The sequence below is a fragment of the Rhinolophus hipposideros genome (genome assembly GCF_964194185.1).
Source record: "Rhinolophus hipposideros genome assembly, chromosome: 3".
NCBI classification, from domain to species: Eukaryota; Metazoa; Chordata; class Mammalia; order Chiroptera; family Rhinolophidae; genus Rhinolophus; species Rhinolophus hipposideros.
The window spans coordinates 95,298,558-95,320,336 of NC_138049.1; the positions used below are offsets into that span (position 1 = coordinate 95,298,558).

Genomic DNA, 21,779 nt, shown 5'->3' on the forward strand with positions numbered 1-21,779 from the left:
AAAAGGCATCCAAATTGGGAATGAAGAAGTTAAATTGTCACTCTTTGCAGATGACATGATGCTATATATAAAAAACCCTAAAGACTCCACCAAAAAGCTATTAGAAACAATCAACAAATCCAGTAAAGTTGCTGGCTACAAAATCAACGTACAAAAGTCCATTGCATTCCTATATACTAACAATGAAATCTCAGAAAAAGAAATACAAAAAACAATTCCTTTTGCAATTGCAGCAAAAAGAATAAAATACCTAGGAATAAACTTATCCGAGGATGTGAAAGACTTATATGCTGAAAACTATAAGACATTTTTAAAAGAAACTGAAGAAGACACAAAGAAATGGAAAGACATTCAGTGCTCATGAATTGGAAGAATCAACATAGTTAAAATGGCCATATTACCCAAAGCAATATACAGATGTAATTCAATCCCCATCAAAATCCCAAAGGCATTTTTTAAAGAAATAGAACAAAAAATCATCAGGTTTGTTTGGAACCACAAAAGATCCCGAATAGCCAAAGCAATCTTAAGAAAAAAGAACAATACTGGAGGTATCGCACTCCCTGACTTTAGCTTGTACTACAAGGCTACAATAATCGAAACAGCATGGTATTGGCAGAAAAACAGACACGTAGACCAATGGAATAGAATTGAGAACCCAGAAATAAAACCACATAAATATGGACAGACAATTTTTGACAAAGAAGCTAAAAACATACAATGGAGGAAAGACAGCCTCTTCAATAAATGGCTCTGGGAGAATTAGATAGCCATGTACAAAAGAATGAAACTGGACTGCTATCTGTCACCATGTACCAAAATTAATTCAAAATGGATCAAAGACTTAAGCATAAGACCTGACAAAATAAACTGCATAGAAGAAAACATAGGTACTAAACTTATGGACCTTGGGTTCAAAGAGCATTTTATCAATTTGACTCCAAAGGCAATGGAAGTAAAACCTAAAATAAACGAATAGGACTATATGAAACTTAAAAGCTTCTGCACAGCAAAAGAAACCATCGACAAAATAAAGAGGCAACCAACTGAATGGGAGAAGATTTTTGCAAACAGTGCCTCCAATAAGGGGCTAATATCCAAAATATACAAGGAATTCATGCAACTCTACAAGAAAAAAACATACCACCCAATTGAAAAATGGGCAGACGACCTGAAGAGACATTTCTCCAAAGAGGACATACAAAGAGCAAATAGACATATGAAAAAATGCTCAACATCACTAATCATCAGAGAAATGCAAATAAAAACCACAATGAGATATCATCTCACCCCAGTCAGAATGGCTATCATCAATGAGACAAATAGTAACAAGTGTTGGAGAGGCTGTGGAGAAAAAGGAACCCTCATACACTGTTGGTGGGAATGCAGACTGGTGCAGCCATTATGGAAGGCAGTGTGGAGATTCCTCAAAAAATTACGAATAGAATTACCATATGACCCAGCAATCCCTCCTCTGCGTATCTACCCAAAAAATCTGAAAACATTTATACATAAAGACACGTGTGCTCCAATGTTCATTGCAGCTTTATTTATGGTGGCCAAGACATGGAAACAACCAAAATGTCCTTCGATAGATGAATGGATAAAGAAGTTGTGGTATAAATACACAATGGAATACTATTCGGCAGTAAGAAAAGATGAAATAGGACCATTTGTGACAACATGGATGGATCTTGAGAGTATAATGCTAAGTTAAATAAGTCAGACAGAAAAAGCAGAGAACCATATGATTTCACTGATATGTAGTATATAAACCAAAAACAACAAAAGAACAAGGCAAACAAATGAGAAACAAACTCATAGACACAGACAATAGTTTAGTGGTTACCAGAGGGTAACGGGGTGGGGGGTGGGAGATGAGGGTAAGAGGGATCAAATATATGGTGATGGAAGGAGAACTGACTCTGGGTGGTGAACACACAATGGGATTTATAGATGATGTAATACAGAATTGTACACTTGAAATCTATGTAATTTTACTAACAATTGTCACCCCAATAAACTTAAAAAAACCCTCAAGGTATATCTTGGCTGTGAAGGTTCCCCCCATCCCAAAGGACCGAGGGATTCCAGCCCCACACCAGGCTCCCCAACCCAGGGTTCCAGTGCCATTACTTCTGGCTGGGAAAACCAGCTGAGATTGTGGCTGAGTGAGACAAAAGCAGCTGCAGCCCCAGGCTCTCCTCTTAAAGGGCCCACGCACAGACTTACTCACTAACAGACTCACCCGCTCTGAGCTCCAGTGCTGGGGCAGCAACTCAAAAGATGCCAGAGACATATGGGGAGGAACTGAGTTGTCTGGCTCCAGCACAAGGGCTGGTGGGCAGCTTTCTCCCAAACAGAGGAGCTGGCAGAAGCCATTGTTTCTTTGCTGAGTCTTACCCCTTCCCAGCATGTAGACACAGATATGGTGATATTTGAGTCTCCATCAACCTGGCTAACACCATTCATCTGCCCCACCCAGGTGATTCCCTGAGACCCTGCCCCAACCAACTTTCGGCACACCCAAACCGCTTCCAGTGGCTTTTCTGTGCAGCATCTGGCTTTGGTGTGTCCCATACCCCTGGCTGAGCAGCCCTAAGCCAGGCATTAGTGAGAGGTGGCCTTTGTTTGTGACATCTCCAAGCCCAGTGTGGGTGGTAGCCATCTGCAAATTACTTTGTGGCTCACACCAGGTGGCCCCAGGCAGGGAACAGGCTATGGATGAACTTAGTCTGCAGCAGGTCCCCTCTCAGGATGCCTTGGGGTTGGCACACCCAGTGGCCAGCTCCAGACTCAACAGGAGAATCACCCAGGCATCTCTAAGGATGACACACCCAAAGGGCACACTGGGCAGGCACCAGAGCCCTGCTAACGCAAATCATTCTCTGTAGGGTCAGCCCCTGCACAACAGTTCCTCCACTGTAATCATGGCCAATCCTCACAACCAATCAGTCCGAGAGTCAATCCCTCCCATTCACGAGCAAACAGCAACCAAGTCTCAACTACAACAGGAGGGCACACACAACCCACACAAGGAACATATCTGGAGCACTCAGCTCAGGGAGACTGCACCACTGGGCCCCACAGGACACCTACTATATAAGGCCACTCTACTAAGACTGGGAGGCATAGCAGACCTACCTAATATATAGAAACAAACTCAAGGAGGCAGCCAAAATGAGGAGACAAAAAAAAAAAAAAAAAACATGTCCCAAATGAAAGAACAGAACAAAGCTCCAGAAAAATAACTAAACAAAATAGAGACAAGCAATCTACCAGATACAGAGTTCCAAACACTGGTTATAAGGATACTCAATGATCTCAGGGAGAACATCAACGAAGAGACAGGAAACATAAAAATGGAAATAGAAAACATAAAAAAGAACCAATCATAAATAAAGAATACAATTACTGAAATGAAGAACACATTAGAGAGAATCAGTAGTAGATTCAATGAAGCAGAGGATCGAATCAGTGATTTAGAAGATATGGTAGCAGAAAACACCCAATCAAAACAGCAAAAAGAAAAAAAGAATTAAAAAAAATTAGGATAATTTAAGGGGCCTCTGAAATAATAACAGGCATACAACATTTGCATCACTGGGGTAACAGAAGGAGAAGACAGAGAGCAAGAAATTGAAAACCTATTTCAAGAAATGACTGGAAACTTCCTTAACTTAGCAAAAGAAATAGATATACAAGCCCAGGAAGCTCAGTCCCAAACAAGATGAACCCAAAGAGGCCAATACCAAAACACATCATAATTAAAATGCCAAAGGTTAAAGACAAAAAGAGAATCTTAAAAGCAGCAAGAGAAAACAGTTAGTTACCTACAAAGGAGCTCCCAAAAGACTGTCCGATGATTTCTCAACAGAAACTTTGAAGGCCAGAAGAGATTGGCATGAAATATTCAAAGCGATGAAAAGCAAGGACCTACAACTAAGATTACTTTACCCAGCAAAGCTATCATTTAGAATCAAAGGAGAGATAAAGAGCTTCCCAGATAAGAAAAAGCTAAAGTTCATCACCACCAAATCAGTATTATAAGGTATCTCAGAGGAACTTATTTAAGACCAAAAAAAGATCAAAAATATGAATAACAAAATGGCAATAACTACATATCTAGCAACAATTACTATAAATATAAATGGATTAAATGCTCCAATCAAAAGATAGGGTTGCTGAATGGATAAGAAAACAAGACTCTTACATGTGTTGCCTACAAGAAACTCACTTCAGATCAAAAGACACACATAGATTGAAAGTAAAAGGATGGAAAAAGATATTTCACAAAAATGGAAACAAAGACAAAAAAAGAAAGCTGGGGTAGCAATACTTATGACAGAAGAAATTAAACTTTAAAACAAAGGCTATAACAAGACAAAGAACGACCCAGTAATCCACTTCTGAGTATTTATCCGAAGAAACCCAAAAGGCTACTTTGAGGGGAGGTCCATATGTTCATTGCAGCATTGTTTACAGTAGTCAAGATGTGGAGGCAGCCTGGACGTCCATCAGTGGAAGAATGGATAAAGAGGTGGTAAATATATACAATGAAATATTGCTTGGCCATGGAAGGAAATGGATTCTTGCCATCCATAGAGGCATGGATGGACCTGGAGGGTATTGTGCTGAGTGGAGTATGTCAGACAAAGAAAGAGAGATGTAATGTGATTTTGCTTATATGTGGAATCTAAAGAACAAAATAAATAAACAAACAAACAAAACAGAAACAAACTCACAGATACAGAGAACATTTTGATGGTTGCCAGATGGGAGAGGGTTAGGGATGGGTGAAAAAGGGAATGGGATTAAGAAGTACAAATTGGTTGCTACACAGTCGTCATGGGTATGTAAGGTACAGCATAAGGAATGCAGTCAATAATATTGTTTACTATGTATGGTGTCAGATGGGTACTAGATTTATCAGGGTGATAAATGGGAGGGGATTTGTGGGGCAGGGTGAAAAAGGTGAAGGAATTCAGAAGTACAAATTGGTAGTTACGAAATAGTCATGGGTTGTAAAGTTAAGCATAGGGAATATAGTCAATAATAAATATGGTAATAACTATGTATAATGCCAGGTGGGTACTAGACTAGGCAGGGGGGAATCACTTCTTAAATTATATAAATACCTAACCACTATTCTGTACACCTGAAATTAATATAAAATAATATTGAATGTCAACTGTAACTGAAAAATTTTAAAAAGGGGTGGGGAAGATGAAGGGGAATAAAGGGTTCAGATTTCCAGGTATAAAACAAATAAGTCACGGGGTTGTAAGGTACAGTTGGGGAATATAGTTATTAACATTGTGGTAGCATGGTAGTGTCAGATGGTTGCTGGACTTATCATTGTGATCACTTCTTTAGGTATATAAATGTTGAATATAAATGGTGTACACCTGAAACTAATATAATATAATATTATACGTTAGCTATATTTTTATAAAAATCTTTTAAAAATACTTACTGAGAAATGTGTTCAATACATTTTAGTAATTATTATTAAAATAAATCAAGTTAAACAAAAAAAGAAAGAAAGAAAACGAAAAGGAAATAGACCTTCAGAGAATTTAATGCTAAAGCACACCTAGACAGGATCTAGGCTGGATCTGTAGTCTCACGCTAAACAATGTGCTCTGCTGAAAAAATCATAAAGAACACTAGTGCAATAACTCAGAAGTTGTGTATAGCTTGATCTCCAGTTTTAAATAAACATATGTAGACTAATATCTTTGAACTTTGGTTGTGTGCAGATATAGCAAAAATGCAATTACTCAGAGCCCCACCCCCCATCAAGTTCAGAATATGTTAATTTTGGCATTGACATGAAATAAGTCTCTCCTAAATATTTTTCAAAAGGCTTTGCTGAACAAACTATGTAGAAAAGATTGCAAGGATAACAGAAACATTCCAAAAGAATCTTGGAAGTACTCATCTACTTTGTTTACTCAACAAACATTTATCTGAATACGTTTTGTGGCAGGCACTGTTCTAGACACAGGATCCAAACACAGTCCCTGCTCTCAAGGAGCTTAGGGTCCAGGGTGGGGAGGACATGGACAGATAAACAGGGGAAAAGTAGATAAATGCAGAATGGGAAAAAGTAGGTTTTAAAGAGTAATATAATATGATCAAATAAATATATATGTATCTGCATAAGAAAGAAATAGAAGATTTTTTTATGCATGTTAAAAACATCAAAACTTTAACACTGTCTCTCTAAGAGGTGGAATTATTGTGATTTTTATTTTATTTTATTTATTTATTTATTTATTTATTTTTAAGGAGGGCACAGCTCACCGTGGCCCATGCGGGGAACGAACCAGCAACCTCGGTGTTATTAGCACCATGCTCCAACCAACTGAGCTAACCAGCCACCCTGATTTTTATTTTTAATACTGGTTTTATTTTCAAAATTTCTACAATGAACTGAAATTACTTTCATTATAACAAAAGTTATTAGAAAAAGGTTGTCAAAACTTTTACTGTAAAAGAAATATAAACAGAGAAAAGTACATAAAACATAAGTACACCTTTATAAATAATTATAAAGCCAACATCCAGGACAAAAAAAAAACCAAGGCTAACCCTCCCTTCTCACTCCCCAGAAAATATGTGTCGTTCCTTTTTCAAAGAGGGAACCACTATCCTGACTCTGACCCTCAAAGTAATCATTTCTTTGCTTTTCTTTGATTTACTACCTATGTATGTATGTATTCCCAAAAAATATAGTTTAGTTACACCTGCTTTTGAACTTCATAATAGCAAGCACTTATACGGAACTTATTGTATGCCGGGGAGTCATCTCATCACTTTACATGTATTTACTCATTTAATCCTCACAACAATCCTATGGAGTGTTATCCCCATTTACAGATGAGAAAACTGAAACCCAAGGAGGCAAAGTAATTTGCCCAAGTTCACACAGGTGCTAAGTGTCAGAACTGGGATTTGAACCCAGACAATCTGGCTCCAGAATCCATGTTCTTGTCAAAGATGTCAAGCTATTGCTCAGACAGTTGGCTCCCTGGTCAGAATTCACCCCACCATTTATGGCTCTTCACTGGACCCTTACTTACACCAGGTGAGCAGACAATCGGCAGGGGTCTGAAGACTCACTGACATTTAGACGTGTTGCAACAGAAGATGAGGGGCTCACCCTTTGGTCAGAGGATGTTGTGTTGGCAAAGCATCCCTGGGATTCCAGAAAATCCTTGCATTTAGTGCCTGCAATACATAGATATCACCATTTGATTACATGAATGAAAATACCTTCCACTCTATCTTGTTCCCTAGGTTATAAATATTAAAAAAAAAAAAATAACAGTTTTTGAGTATTTACTGTGTACTAGGGATTGTGTTGACGTCTTACACGCATTTTCCCATTTAATTCTCTTAACCACCCACAAATGTACGTTTACTTATCCTTCCATTTTACAGATGAAGAAACTGAAGCTCAGCAGATTAAGCCACTTGCACATAGAAAATCAACATCTCAGCCCAAAGTTGATCACAGTTCTTGTGACACTACAGTCTAAAATCCTAAGCACTATGCTAGACTGCTTGCCCTTTTACATGATTTGTCTACTCTGAACTAAATGAAAGAGATAAGATCTGACTTGAATTATCCATCACTGTATGTTGTATCGACCACCTCAATACAATTTTCCAAAGGATTTTTTCGCAGAAAGCCCAATGAATACAGCTGGTGATCACAACCCCAAGAACTGTCTTCAGAAGCTTCCATGGGTTCCCCTCACACTGTAGTGACGTCATCATTTACATACACGTCTTCCCCACTAGACTGTGTCTTATTCATCTTAGCAGCACTCAGAACAAGGCCTGGCACAAAATCAACGTTCAATAGTGTTCGAGTGAATAAATGAAAAAGAATTATAACTCCCCAACCACTCATAATTACAAGCAAAAGAGTCCTAAAAGCCAGTGACCATCAGATAGAGAAGTGTCTTCATTCTGCTATACAATTACTGCTTAGTGAAAGACAGTCTGTTCTCTCATCATTTTATATAGGTGTGTGCCTTGTCCATTCACTTTTTTTAAGAAGTCAGATGAATGGATAGTGCATTTCTTTATGCATAACTGCGTAGAGCATAGAAGCTCAATAGACACAATGTAACTTCTAGTTATAAGAAAATGACAAGAAATAAGATTTAGACTTCTCTGCATTTTTTGACTGACTGTTGTTCCACCTACACAGAGTCATGCTTCACGTGTATATGGTATTTACCACGTGCCATCTGCAAATTCCCATCATCTATCAGTGGGACTGCTACTTAGACAATCTTTTATTCATTTCTTATGAACTCCCTCTCAAATTCATATAGCAAGTGGATCATATCTGTTATACTCTTGTCAAATCCCAACCCTATCACCAAACCCTTTACTCTGACAAGGACTTTGCCTGTGTCTCTACCCAATTTGAAGGCTAATTGAGCTTCTTCGTCTCTTCACAATATCTCCATGCTGGTGTTTCTCGTGGTAGGGCATAAGGACTGTCTGTATCAGAATTTAAAATACTCATACAGATTCCAAAATCCCATCACAGACCCACTGAATTAGAATCTCTCTATGTGAGGTCCAGAAATCCGCATTTTTAACAAGGCCCTTCTCCCCCAGTAGCTCGTAGGCTCATGATTTTGTTAATGACTTTCTTCCTCTGCAAGTCGAGCTCCATCCCTGTACTGCATTCCATCCCGTCCCACTTCCTGATTCCCAACTTCATAGCAGTCCCCCAATTTGCCTGGTCATGAGAATCACCTAGGGGCACTTATTTAACAACATGCAGCTCACAGAGATCTGACTCAGAACTACTGGGGAAAACCTGGGAATCCATGTTTAAATAAAAAGCATCTCAGGTGATTGATTCTCAAGACCAGACAAGTGTGGGAAGACTTGTTGGGAATATGCTGTGGGGCCTAGAGCAGCCCCAGGTACAGTGAAGATCAATTGATTGCTTGAGGTGTGAGTAATTGAGAAGGAGTGGAGCCCAGCAGAGGGGCGAGAAAGGGGCAGAGCTGTGAAGAGGAGAGCACAGGTCCCCAACCGCCAAAGGACTAACCACCCTCTGAGCCACAAAAGTAGCATCAACAAATATAACACAGTCCACACTCTCTGACCACAATGCAACACAATCACAAGTCAACAATAAAAAGACAGCCAAAAAAAAAAACAAAACCCATATACTTGGAAACTCAAACCACGCTTGTAAATATTTCATATAAAAGGAGAAATCGTAATGGAAAGCATGAAGTGCTTAATCATCAATAACATAAGTATTATATATCATAACTTGTGGGATCAACTAAAGCAGTGATTAGAAACTAGAGTGTTAAATGCATATACTGTATTTCACTGAATATAAGACACCATCCATTGTAATAACATTATTATTTTATGCACCACAAAGAACAAAAGCTGCCTATTAAACTATGACACATGCTTTATCCCTTAGAATTTTTTACTTTATACTTATTGAAGCACCTTTAAACTTAGAGATTGTAAGCCTATATCATATCACTTGTGTGCATATTTAAAGGAAAAAACATAAAATAAATTAAGGCATTCTTCAACCTTCCTCACATAAGAAAGTTTGATTACTAACTCACTTTTCAACTCAATCAGTGATGCCCACATTTTCCACCTAAACTGACCTCAGTGCAACAGGGTGATGCAGCATTTCTAATTTCTCCTCTATTGCCTCTGGAGTTTTCTTCCAAACCACAGACACACTTTCTGCATTATTCAGTGCTCATACAGCAAAGTTTATGACAACTATTTCACACTTGCCGCTGGGCCCACAGCACTGGTAAGACAAATCCAACTTCATAGATGCAAACTGTGAAAAATGTTCATCTTAGAATTGATGGGTTAAAGTGTAAAAAAAAAAAAAAAAATCCAAAATTAATGAGGTAGGCTTTCAATTCAAGAAGTAAGGAAAAAAGAATAACCCCCCAAAAAATGGTAAGGAAGGAAATCATAAAAGAAATGAATGAAATAAAAAAAAAATATCAGAATTATGGCTTCATGGAAAAAAATTAACAAGGGGACAAGCAAAGTTCAAGAAAAAGATTTTAAACACAAGTAAACAGTATGAGAAATGAAAAGGCAGTCATAATTACAAATAAAATAGAAATAACGTTACACGTAAAAAAAATTGAGTACAAGAAATGTCAAATAACTTGTTCAAGGTTACAGAGCTATGGAGTATAATTTATAAAATGTAGTTTTATGTTACAGTAATCAAGATGGTATTGATACAAACCCTGACAGATAAATCAACAGAACAAAATAGAAAATGTAGATAGAATAAAATTGCATATGATAATGGTGGCATTTTATCACAGTGAAGAACGAATGGATTATTCTTGAAAGGGTCACCATTTATCATTAAAAAAAAATTGCTACAACAACTAATTAACCATTTAGAATCAATATAAAATTAAATCTCTCTTATCCCAAAATAAATTTCCGATAAATTATAGATTTGAATATAAAACTTAAAATAAAACATGTACCTAAAAAATGATAAGTGAATGTTTATATAATCTTAGAGTGGGGAAATTATTTCTTAGAAAGATATCAAATACAGGCAAAATAAAGGAAAAGATGAATAAACTTGGATACATATACATTTAAAACTTCTATAGCAAACTATAAACTGGGGGAAATTTATAACACATGATAAGAAAAATAGTAGTCATGACAAATTATGAGTTTTTATAAATTTATAAGATGAAAATAAATACTCAAGGAGAAAAAAATGAGCAAAAGACATGACTAGGTAATTCATTAAAAAAACTCACACATAAAAATAGCCAATGTACATTTGCAAAAAAGTTAATCTTTTCTTCTAATCAAAGAGCTAAATTTAAAATGAGACACCATAATTTGCTTTCAGTTTGCAAATACCCAAGTTTGGCCCAGCTTAGAGAAATGGCATTCTCATACATTGCTGGTGGAAATGTCTCCATTTTATTGAAGAGCAGTTTGCACATATGTGTCTTCCGAAACCTATAAGAAGTACACTTTTGATCCAATGGTTCTACTTCTAGAAATAACCCATATAAAAAATATAAAATTTACCTATAAGGATGCAGAAAAGACCCACACATGCAGAGAAGAAATCAGATCAAGGGCAGAGATGTCTTCTACATTGATTCTCATATGTAAGTTCTGAGTTATTTATTATAGCATTGACTTTTGATAATATTTTCCCACAGTTTTTAAAAGAGGCTGCCTTTTCATAGACTGTAAGCATTTAAATTGTATTATTTGCCACTAAAGGACTTGAGAGTTCACCAAAGCCAGAATTGGTCGTTATGGATGGTATCAGAGGGGGCCTCTTCACAAGTTTTTGTGTTTTCTTTTTTAATTTTAGGGGCAAAATTTAAATGTATTACATAATCCTGAGCAGCAAGCAGTAAAATAACATATATGGATTTAGCATATTTCCTTGTTTGCTTAAGAAGTTTTGTGTTGGCAACGCTCTAGAAAGTGGCCTGTCACTGCTGGGTAACAGGAAAGTCTTATCTGACCAACAAGGACAAAAAGAGTAGTCTCGCTGTTAAACTGGCAGACATCACATTCTCCAGATCCAACCAACTACAGGATCTTTCTAGAAGTAACTCAGCCTCATACACAACCTGGAGACACAAACATGGCCTCAAACTGCCTCTCCACATCTGCTCAGGTAGGAGAAGAGTGTGGAATTGCAAGTCTGAACACTTCTACTCTGATACTGATATTCCCATCGTGCAGACATCAAGTAACTTTAAGCAAGTCAATTACCCCTCCCAGCCCTGCTCCCAATGCCCACCGCACCTCTGTAGTTCACTAGGCTGGGGTGAGAAACAAATAAGCTCAGGAACCTCATTCTTGAAAGGGTCACCATTTATCATCATTGTTATTCAAATGCAATAAATGCCCAGTAAGCCATAAGATGGGAAATTCTAACAAGTCACTAAAACACTGAGATAACGAAAGGTGATAGGACCAAAAGACCAAGAGAAGGTTCTGGTGACTAGAAAGGAATTTGGGGGCAAAGGAGAGTTTAAAAGAAATTCTGTTTCTTTGTGACCATCTGTAGAATTCATGATAATTATTTCCATTTCTTTAGACAGGAATAACAACCTTACATAACCAAGGCATTTTCACACACTTGTCATCTCAGCTGATTTACGCAATAGCAACTGTCTGGCTGGAAGTAGACAACACATCAAGCCAAGTTAGCTTAATGTGGATACCCTTTAACTAAACATCCAGTTTGCCACCTCTGCTTATCTGCTCAACCATCTAAGGATCGAGGATGGTGGTTTGTAACCCTTTGTTGGATCACAGACTCCCCTGAAAGGTAATGAAGCAATGGGACCTCTCTGCTGGAAAAACGCATACACACCCTACAGCTGCGCATTCATCTTCAACTGGGTTTTGGAGCCCTTCCTTCCGGAACCCTGTGGACTCCATGTTAAGCGGAGCTCAGGTGTGGTCTCCTGAGTGGACACACCTACAGAGCAGAAAAGGAAGCCACGGATCTTTGGTTAATGTGGTCTGGGGATCTCAAGGGCCAGTGCTTTCCCGGTACTCCTAACTCAGAAACACGCACCCCTCTAACCCACCCTTAAAATAGCAGCTCCCTCCTTAACCCATATCAACCTGGAAACTGCAGAAAGGTCTGGAGCTTAGACTTCCACAACCTTCTTCGCCTTGCTGACCTAATTGCATGTTGGGCAATTAATGGTTCTAACTCCTCCTGCTCTCTTGGCCCTGCTTAGAGATAAGTATGGTAAGTCACACGTCCCTCCTCTCCCCACACTTAGGAAGGAGTAGATCCGGACCTGGAATACAAAAGACCAGAAACCAAGCTAAGAGATGCCGGAGCAGAGACAGAACATTTTCCAATCCCTTTTGTGTAACCACACATGAGCTTCACGTCTCTAGCATGCATTCTGCTGTAACCCAAGCCAGCTTGGTTTAGCCCGACAGAGCTATGACTCACTTGCGTTCTTTCCCCAGAACCTCCTAACAGTGCCTATACTGTATGTCCACTCCTTTTAATCATGAAGCCCTTGGGACATTAGGTTCTGGTCAGCACCAAATTCATTTAAGAATAAAGCTTCAGGTCTATCAACCATGACTAAGATATAATAACTAAACCTCAGACTAGAATTAGATTTTAATCAAATAGAGATAACACCTTGGCCTCAGTGATGTTTCACCTCCAGGCTCAGGAACGTGGAACGGCCCCACAGACCATATCCTCGGAAACCAGACCAAACAGCACCATGACTGACGCCGGGACCTGAAGCCATGATCACATGATCAACTGCCTTAGCCCCCACCAATCAGCAGAGCCCCCAGCCCCAACTTCCATAGAAACCACGATTAACGATTTTTCCTTTTTATAGCCTTTATAGAGGCCATCGCAGAGCCAGGTTTCTGAAAGCACTAGCTCACCTGTATCTCTGGGCTTACTGCTAACTCCTTAAGTAAACGTTTACTTTCTTGCCTGCCAACACCTGTTCCTGGTTCCTTTTGGCTTGGATGCACACAGGCAAACAGACCCTTTGTGGTAACATCTGCAGCACACAGGCCATTCACCTATAACAGGTAAATGCCAACCTGGACATCTACTCACTCTGAGGTTTTCTGAGACTGTGGCTGTTCGGCTCCATGACACTGTTCTCTTAAGACAAACGTGCCCCCAAACATCCTCAACCTTAAGAAACAATTACAGACCTACCATCCATTATCTAATTAAACCTTTCCCTAAAGTGGTCATAATTTCCACTGGACCTGTCCCATCCAATAAACAGTGCCACAAATCTACTAATATATGAGAAAAAAAAAAAAAAGAAAAGAAAAGAAAAAAAAAAGAAAAAAGAAAAGAAAAGAAAAGAAAAGGGCACAGACTTTGGAAACCAGAAGATTCAAGTCAAATCCCAGCTTCCCCATTTATTGACTGAAGCACTGGGCAGGTCAAACCTGTTGCTCTCTTTACTCATATGTAATATACCCGTTGGGCTGTTACGAGATCCAGGGAGGTAAAGTATGACACTCTGCTTGGACGCTGTTCTCTGCCTTATCAGATCTTGGGTTAATAATCGTACAGACATAAGCTAATCTTCAAGTAACACACACACACACATACATACACGCACACGCGCACACACACCCACACTAGCCTCCTTTTAAATTCCAAATGGTGCCTCCTGGCCCTCGTAAACTTGGATTTGGCGACCAAATCCACACCCAGCCTTCCTGGTTTCTTAAACGCAACTGTATCTTCTCGCCACCGGGGTCATACCGTGGTCTCCTTTCTCTTGAACCTTCTCCAGCTCTCTGCTGCAGGTCGCTCTGGAGATGGAGGGAAGATGACAGCCCCGCGGACTAGTTCCCGTGAACATGGACTCATCTATGCACGTGTTGATTTTAAATATTAACAGCAACCCAGAGACAAAGAAAAGACCTTTGTAAGAAAGGTAGCAATCAAAACAAACTCCACAAGCCATTGAAATTAAGAGGGCAGGGTTGGCCTCTTAATCAGAGCTTCCCTGGGTCCCTCTAGCGGGGGCGTCTTGGATTGGATGCCCGCAGGGCTCCGAGGGGCTCAGTCCCTGAGCGGGAGCAGAGCCCACTGCGCCCCCCCCCGCCCTCCCCCTTCCCCCTCCCCCACCCTCCTTCTCCCCCTGCCCCTTCCCTCCTCCCCTCCCTCTTTCCCCCCTCCCCCTCCCCCCCCCAGGTGCTCCTTCCCTTTCCCGCTCTGGGTCTTCCGCCCCATTCCCCACAGGGGCGGCCCAGCTCCACGCTGGAAGGGCCTCCAGGGAAGATGCGGCGAGATCAACGCACCAACCGGCAGCCAGGCGCACCAACCGGCAGCCAGGCGAGGCGCCGAGAGCCAAGGGCCAGAGGGACGCGGCCGTCTCTCCTCCCGCGAAGTCGCGTTCCAGGGTTGCCCGGACACTCGCCCCAGCAACGCGCCTTGCCACCGCCGGGCTTCCGGGTGCTCCTCCCTCTGAATCCTGGGGCGCTCTGGTCCCCTGCATGCGATGGAGTCTCCTGAGAGAGCCAGAGCGAGAGGCTCCAGCCACCGCAGAGCGTCGTGGGCAAGTGACCACTGGAAAAGTTGCTCAGAGTTTCTCTTTTAGCAGTTGGGCTCTTCTCCGAGCAATTTTCATTATCAGAACTGCCGTCTCTGGCAGCAGTGAAGGATGAGGCTTCCACATTTGCAGACGCCCGCTTATAATTGGGATTGATTAGACAGGATGACCTACCACTCACAAAGCGCTTTTTCTAGGCCAGGAGCCCTGGTGGATGTTTTATCTTCCTTAAGCAGCCAGCTGCATTGTTCAAAATAGAAAGCTGAATTTGAGCAAGGGTTTGGGCAAGGTCACCCAGAAAACTGAGACTCGTTTCCAAATTTACTCACTCCAAATCTACCACTCTTTCCATCATACCAACTTGAATTTATTTTACTAATCCTTTCCAGCATCTAATCAGGCGAGTAGGGAAAGCTTTTCACCCAGTCTAGTTTAAGCCCCTCGATTCAAATTCAGATCTAATTTCTCCCTAGGTGAAGCAAAAAAAAAATTTAGACCGTGTTTTTCTTTTTAATAACAATTTCTTTTACTGATTATAAAATAAATGGGCATTGTAGAAATCTTGGAAAATATAGAAAAATAGTGTTCATACCCATAGACCCACAATCCAGGTAAACCACTTCCTTTGGAGATCTATGGCTGTGTAACAAAAATCACCCCCAAACTCTGTGATTTTACACAACTATCATTATTATCTCCTGATTCTGGAGGTTGGCTAGGCTAACTAGGCTGTTCATGCTTGGGATCTCTCATGCGGCTGCAGTCAGAAGGCGGCTGGAGCCTCCCCATTCATGTCTGGTGACTTGCGTTGGCTGTCAGCTAGGACCTTAGCTGGCGCTTTGGCCAAATCACCTACACGTGGCTTTCCCACGTGCTTCCTCACAGAGTCTGGCATTCCAAATGGGAGCATCCCAGGAGGAGCAGGCAAAAGCTGTATTGTCTTGGATGCAGGGACAGGAAACGTTGACCATACGTCTCAATGGGAGAATCAAGTTCACACTGTATGAAGAGCCTAGAGGATGGGGGATCTTGTTGTGGCCATCCTAGAAAACACAGTCTGCCACACCACTACTAATGTTTAGAGGCTATTTCCCACCTGTACATTGTTGTATGCACATATATGTTAACATCATGGGAGCTAAACTACATATGCAATTTTCTCTCATTATATCCTGGGCATTTCCTCTCATGAAAGTTTAAGAAAAACACATTTTATCTGTTTAATTATCCCATGAGAGGTACCAGCTTTGTAATAGAAATAATAGCCGGGCAACAGCATAGTTATTAATGGCCTGACCCACGATGCTGCAATGCCAGGAAGGCAGAGATTTTTGTCTGTTTTGTTCACTGCTATCCACCAAGTACCTAGTGTGGTGCCTGGCACATAAAAGTGCTCAATAACCATTTGTTTAATTAATGACTAAATGGATGGATGGATGGATGGATGGATGGATGGATGGATGTTAAAATGCCCGGAGCGGAGACCTTCCCCCTCCTGTTTGCATCTTCTTGGGAGGAAAGACACCAGGTCCCTAACCTGCACCACCAGGTTCCAGAACACCAAGATCTATCTGTTAATCTGGGGATTACAGGATAGAAGGTGAATCCCAGAGTCAAAATTCTCTCACTCTCGGGGTGGCCGGATGGCTCAGTTGGTTAGAGTGCGAGCTCTGAACAACAGGGCTGCCGATTCTATTACCACATAGGACAGTGAACTGCGCCCTCCACAACTAGACTGAAGACAACGAGCTGCCGCTGAGCTGCCAGTGGGGCAGCCTGATGGTTAGAGCGCGAGTTCTCAACAACAAGGTTGCTGGTTCAATTCCCACATGAGATGATGGGCTGCGCCCCCTGCAACTAAAAATTGAAAATGGCGACTGGACTTGGAGCTGAGCTGTGCCCTCAACAACTAGATTGAAGGACAATGACTTGGAGCTGATGGGCCCTGGAGAAACACACTGTTCCCCAATATTCCCCAATTAAAAAAGAAAAATTAGAAAAATGGTTGATTTAAAAAAAAAATTCAGGGATGGCCGGGTGGCTCAGGAGGTTGGAGCTCCATGCTCCTAACTCCAAAGGCTGCCGGTTCGATTCCCACGTGGGCCAGTGGGCTCTCAACCACAAGGTTGCCGGTTCAATTCCTCAAGTCCCGCAGGGGATGGTGGGCTCCAGCCCCTGCAACTAAGATTGAACACGGCACCTTGAGCTGAGCTGCTGCTGAGCTCCGGGTGGCTCAGTTGGTTGGAGCGCATCCTCTCAACCACAAGGTTGCCGGTTCGACTCCTGCAAGGGATGGTGGGCTGTGCCCCCTGCAACTAGCAACGGCAACTGGACCTGGAGCTGAGCTGCGCCCTCCACAATTAAGACTGAAAGGACAACAACTTGAAGCTGAATGGCACCCTCCACAACTAAGATTGAAAGGACAACAACTTGACTTGGAAAAAAGGCCTGGAAGTACACACTGTTCCCCAATAAAGTCCTGTTCCCCTTCCCTAATAAAATCTTAAAAAAAAAAAAAAAATTAGGTGCCCAGGAATCAGAGGAAACCAGACAGCAGAGGGGAAGTGATATCAAACTTGACCCTGCTCCTTTTGGGTCTTGGCCAAACACAAATTGCCTATCATAGAAAGAAACTTGAGCCCAGAAGGATGGCATTATTTGATAGCTGAGTGGCCAGGGACATTGGTAAAAAGCCTCATGTGATGGTAAACCTCAGGAGTTGCAAGTTAAATGGAGGGGGTCTTAAACACTATTTCTACACACACATACACACACACACACACACACCACTGCAAACAGCCCCTATAAGAGAACCTTTCTTCCCCAATGTCAAAAATAAGTCACCACAAAACTCTCATTGAACATGCTTGTCCCATAAGTACACACCAGAGGGCAGTGTAAACCAGGGCAAGGGAAGGAAATGTGACAGGATTCTCCACTGTAGCCTACAGGGTGAGGCATCATAGGGCCTCATACCAAGAGGGTGCTGGGGAAATGGGTGTTGAGTGGATTCCTGACGCAGGATAGCCTTTGAAAACTATCAGTGCTAGGCAGAGGGGGGTCTGGCAAAGGTGTGGAGAGAAGCGTTAGCTATCTCAGAACTCACCTGTCCCGAGTTCAGGACAGGAAGGTTATCGTGCACTTCTTACATGCCAGGCACTGCGCTAGGAACAGGTTTCCAAAGGTGGGTAAAAATAAGTCACTTGCCTCAGTTGAGGGCCTATGCTATACCAATCTCTTTACATGTATTATCTCATTGAATCCTTACAACCTTAAGGTGCTTTAAGAATCCTCCCCATTTTACAGATGACAAAAGACAGGCTCAGAGGGGTGACATACAGTCCAATTAGTAACTGGCAAACTTGGAGTTTAAACCCGGTCTCTACAGATTCAGAGCCTGGGCTCTTACCACTGTACCAGAGCCTTCTTAGCATGTGCTCTCAGCAGCAAGGGGGTCCATTTGCTATCTCAGTACCAACCAGGCAATTGCCACTCCCATCTTATGCTGCCAGGCTGCCCAGGAAAGGCCTGGATGATGTTCATCCCATCCCCAGAAGCACAACAATCGTCCTTTGTCTAGGATATCAGAGTAACATAAATACACGACTAAGATTTCAGTAACATACACAATATATAAAATAGACTCACAGAGTAAGGATATCAGTGTATGAGTACGTGAGTGCAATGCCTGTTCTCTATGGATTTTGAAGGGAGAAGGCTGAATTTGACCCAATATGGAATGGGAAGTCATTGCAAATCCCTCAGGAGAAGAAAGATCAGGCAAAAGTGGTATATGCTGTGGACCTTTATATCTTCCCTTTGCCCCTCCAGGTTCACTCCCCACTGTCCCCACCCTGGTCTGTACCCAGGAGGCTGACCTGTATAGACTGCATTCCCCAGCTCCCTTGAGAGACACTGGAGGGTGTCTCTCAGGAGGGAAGGAGAGAAGTAAAATCAGGGTTTTAATTCCCCCAGCTCCTTCCCTGTTGGGCTTCAGTAGTTGATATTTCTCTCTCTGAGGCCATAGCTCCTGTCAAAGGCCTTCTGCCCCAACTCTCTCTGGGGTCCAGTAATTGCTTCCTTCCCTGGCCCCTCAGGCCTAGGGGTAACAGTGACCTACCCACTGTTACAGCCCTGGGGCTTTGCTCCCTCCCTCATTAACTTCCCTAAAGCCCACCTGCACCTTTGTTACGAGTACATTTATTACACTCTGCAATTATCTAGCTTGACTGTGCCATGTATTTCCTTCTGGAACCTGAGTGTTCCAGGTGGATTAGTCTGATGGGAAGACCACTGTCTGAGCAGGACTGAGTGGAAGTGCCCTATGAGACGCCAACCAACAAAGGAAGAAGGCAAAGACACTCCAACACCTGTAGGCCGAGGAAGCCAGATCGCGAAAGATCTAATTGTACATTAGTCTCTGTGTGAATTAGTGAGGAAAGAGGGGCTGACAAGGGAAATGGTTAATTTTATTTCAGCCAAACTGAGAGTGGAGAGATGTTGGCATAACCATAGGAAATTGAATGGACTTTTCTTGTTGCCTGGAATAGGTACCTGGGCTCAAAGTTGGGGACAAAGAGACATTAAGTAATCCATATTCTAAGAGAATATTTACCAGTGGAGGGCCAGATTCTTCCGGGGGCCTATTAAGAGTCTGCCAAATCTCTGAACATTGCTGAATATCTGTTACTTTTCCAGAAAAAAAAAAGTAAACAAATGTTGTGGTAACCACAACATTTCAAACCAGCCAATACTGTGACAATGACATAGAGGGTCCAAGTGCAGGCTTCAGAGCCAGACTCCCTGAGTGCAGATCCTCCCAGGTGCACTCACCATCTGTGTACCCCTGGGCCAGTTAGCCTCTATGAGACTCAGTTTCCTCACCTGTAAAGGGAGATGAATATAGCACCCACCGCAGAGGTGACTGAGCAGATTAATGAATAAATACATTAAAGCACTTAGAATGAAATGCAGATCATAAGAAGCCAATAAGTGTGTACTTTTGTTAAGAGCATTTCCTCCTCCACGCGACTTATATCATAATGAAGTACAAACTCAAATCTGATGCAAGAGGAAATGAACAGCATTTGGCCTATTCTCTTGGGTAAAGGGCAAGCAGAGAAAGCAATAAAAGCAATTTTCATTTTTGCACGTTGTTGAAGAGCTGGACTAGAGGCCTTTGGGTAAGGGGTTGGGTCATGCCCATTGATCTGGTAAATTCTCCCCTGGAAAAGGAGAATGCAAGACAGAACTGGAGCAAATGTGTACAGCAGATTAGGAAATAAATGCAAGTTAGTGTTCAGAGACCAACCTGGCTTTAAAAAACAAACAAACAAACAAACAAACAAACAGGGGTCGGCCCGGTGACTCAGGCGGTTAGAGCTCCATGCTCCTAACTCCGAAGGCTGCCAGTTCGATTCCCACATGGGCCAGTGGGCTCTCAACCACAAAGTTGCTGGTTCAACTCCTCGAGTCCCCAAGGGAAGGTGGGCAGCGCCCCCTGAAACTAAGATTGAACACGGCACCTTGAGCTGAGCTGCCTCTGGGATGGCTCAGTTGGTTGGAGCGCGTCCTCTCAACCACAAGGTTGCCGGTGCGACTCCTGCAAGGGATGGTGGGCTGCAACCCCTGCAACTAGAAATGTCAACTGGACCTGGAGTTGAGCTGTGCCCTCCACAACTAAGACTGAGAGAACAACCACTTGACTTGGAAAAAAGGCCTGGAAGTACACACTGTTCTACAATAAAGTCCTGTTCCCCTTCCCCAATAAAATCTTTTTAAAAAAACCAAACAGCTGCAGTTGTGATAAAGGTCATGTGATCTAGTTTACAAACTATAGGTGCTGCAGAGGGGTCAGGTCACGTAACTCATGGTGGAAAAGCCAACTAGAAAACCATACTACCACAGCCTAAGCTGGTGGTAAGATGGGGCATCTTACTGAGCTCCACCATCTGCTCCTACAAATCCACCTCCACCTTTTTCCCTTCCCAAGCATAAGAATAAACAGACTTCCCTGAGAAAAAGAGAGAAGGAAAAACAAAAGCCAGCAGGTTGGCTGATGTCCGCTGAGGAAGAAGGTACCCAAACATGGGAGGACTGCTTTCCGCTCAGAGTATTGTCAATAAAAGTTCAGGACTTGGTCAGGTGTTTGGTGGGACTCCTGCCTTTATCAAATATCTAGGCTCAGAAACACAAGATACAAAAATGTCAATTTGCTACTGAACACTATATATCAGATCTTATTACAAAATGGCAGCACAGTTATCAACATTAGTGTGTGGAGGGCTTTACTTTGTGCCAAAATCCCACTCTTACTCATGACAATCCTATGGGATAGGTACTATTATTATTTCCATTATCTCCAAATCTCAGCCTAGAGAGATTAAGTAACTTTCCCAAGGTCACAAGACTTACAGGGCCCAGCACGCAGCAGGCATCTGTACTTTGGAGGGCTCGTTCCCTGTACTAATGACTTTTTAAAGTTAAGGAGCATCCCAGCGAGTGGTTAGTAGTGCAATACCTGCTCAGCAGTTCTGTCCTTAGATCTCACATTAGCCACCTTTTTAATTTTGCTCCAATGACATATGAGGTGTGATCAAACAATACAGTGAATGTTTAAAGTTTAAAAACTTTATTACAATAAAGGACATATTG

The 21,779-nt window shown here is 41.8% G+C and overlaps 1 protein-coding gene across 5 annotated transcripts in view; it reads right to left on the reverse strand.

Moving 5' to 3' along the window:
- The window catches only part of SPATS1 (spermatogenesis associated serine rich 1), a 30,917-nt gene extending 15,750 nt beyond the window's left edge, over window positions 1–15,167 (reverse strand). For 2 of the 5 annotated variants that reach the window (XR_013993069.1, XM_081044321.1), the window contains exons 1-3: window positions 14,879–15,167; window positions 14,333–14,440; window positions 7,089–7,236 (exon numbers count right to left, since the gene is read on the reverse strand). Coding sequence is in view for 4 of the 5 variants with exons in the window: in XM_081044321.1 (XP_080900447.1) it covers window positions 7,089–7,236; window positions 14,333–14,440; window positions 14,879–15,071 (449 nt within the window). In the remaining variant the exon portion in view is untranslated. Of the gene's footprint in view, window positions 1–7,088; window positions 7,237–14,332; window positions 14,441–14,874 lie in introns of all 5 variants that reach the window. The other 3 variants (XM_081044324.1, XM_081044323.1, XM_081044322.1) reach the window with 3 other exon arrangements.
- Window positions 15,168–21,779: the final 6,612 nt, after the last annotated feature.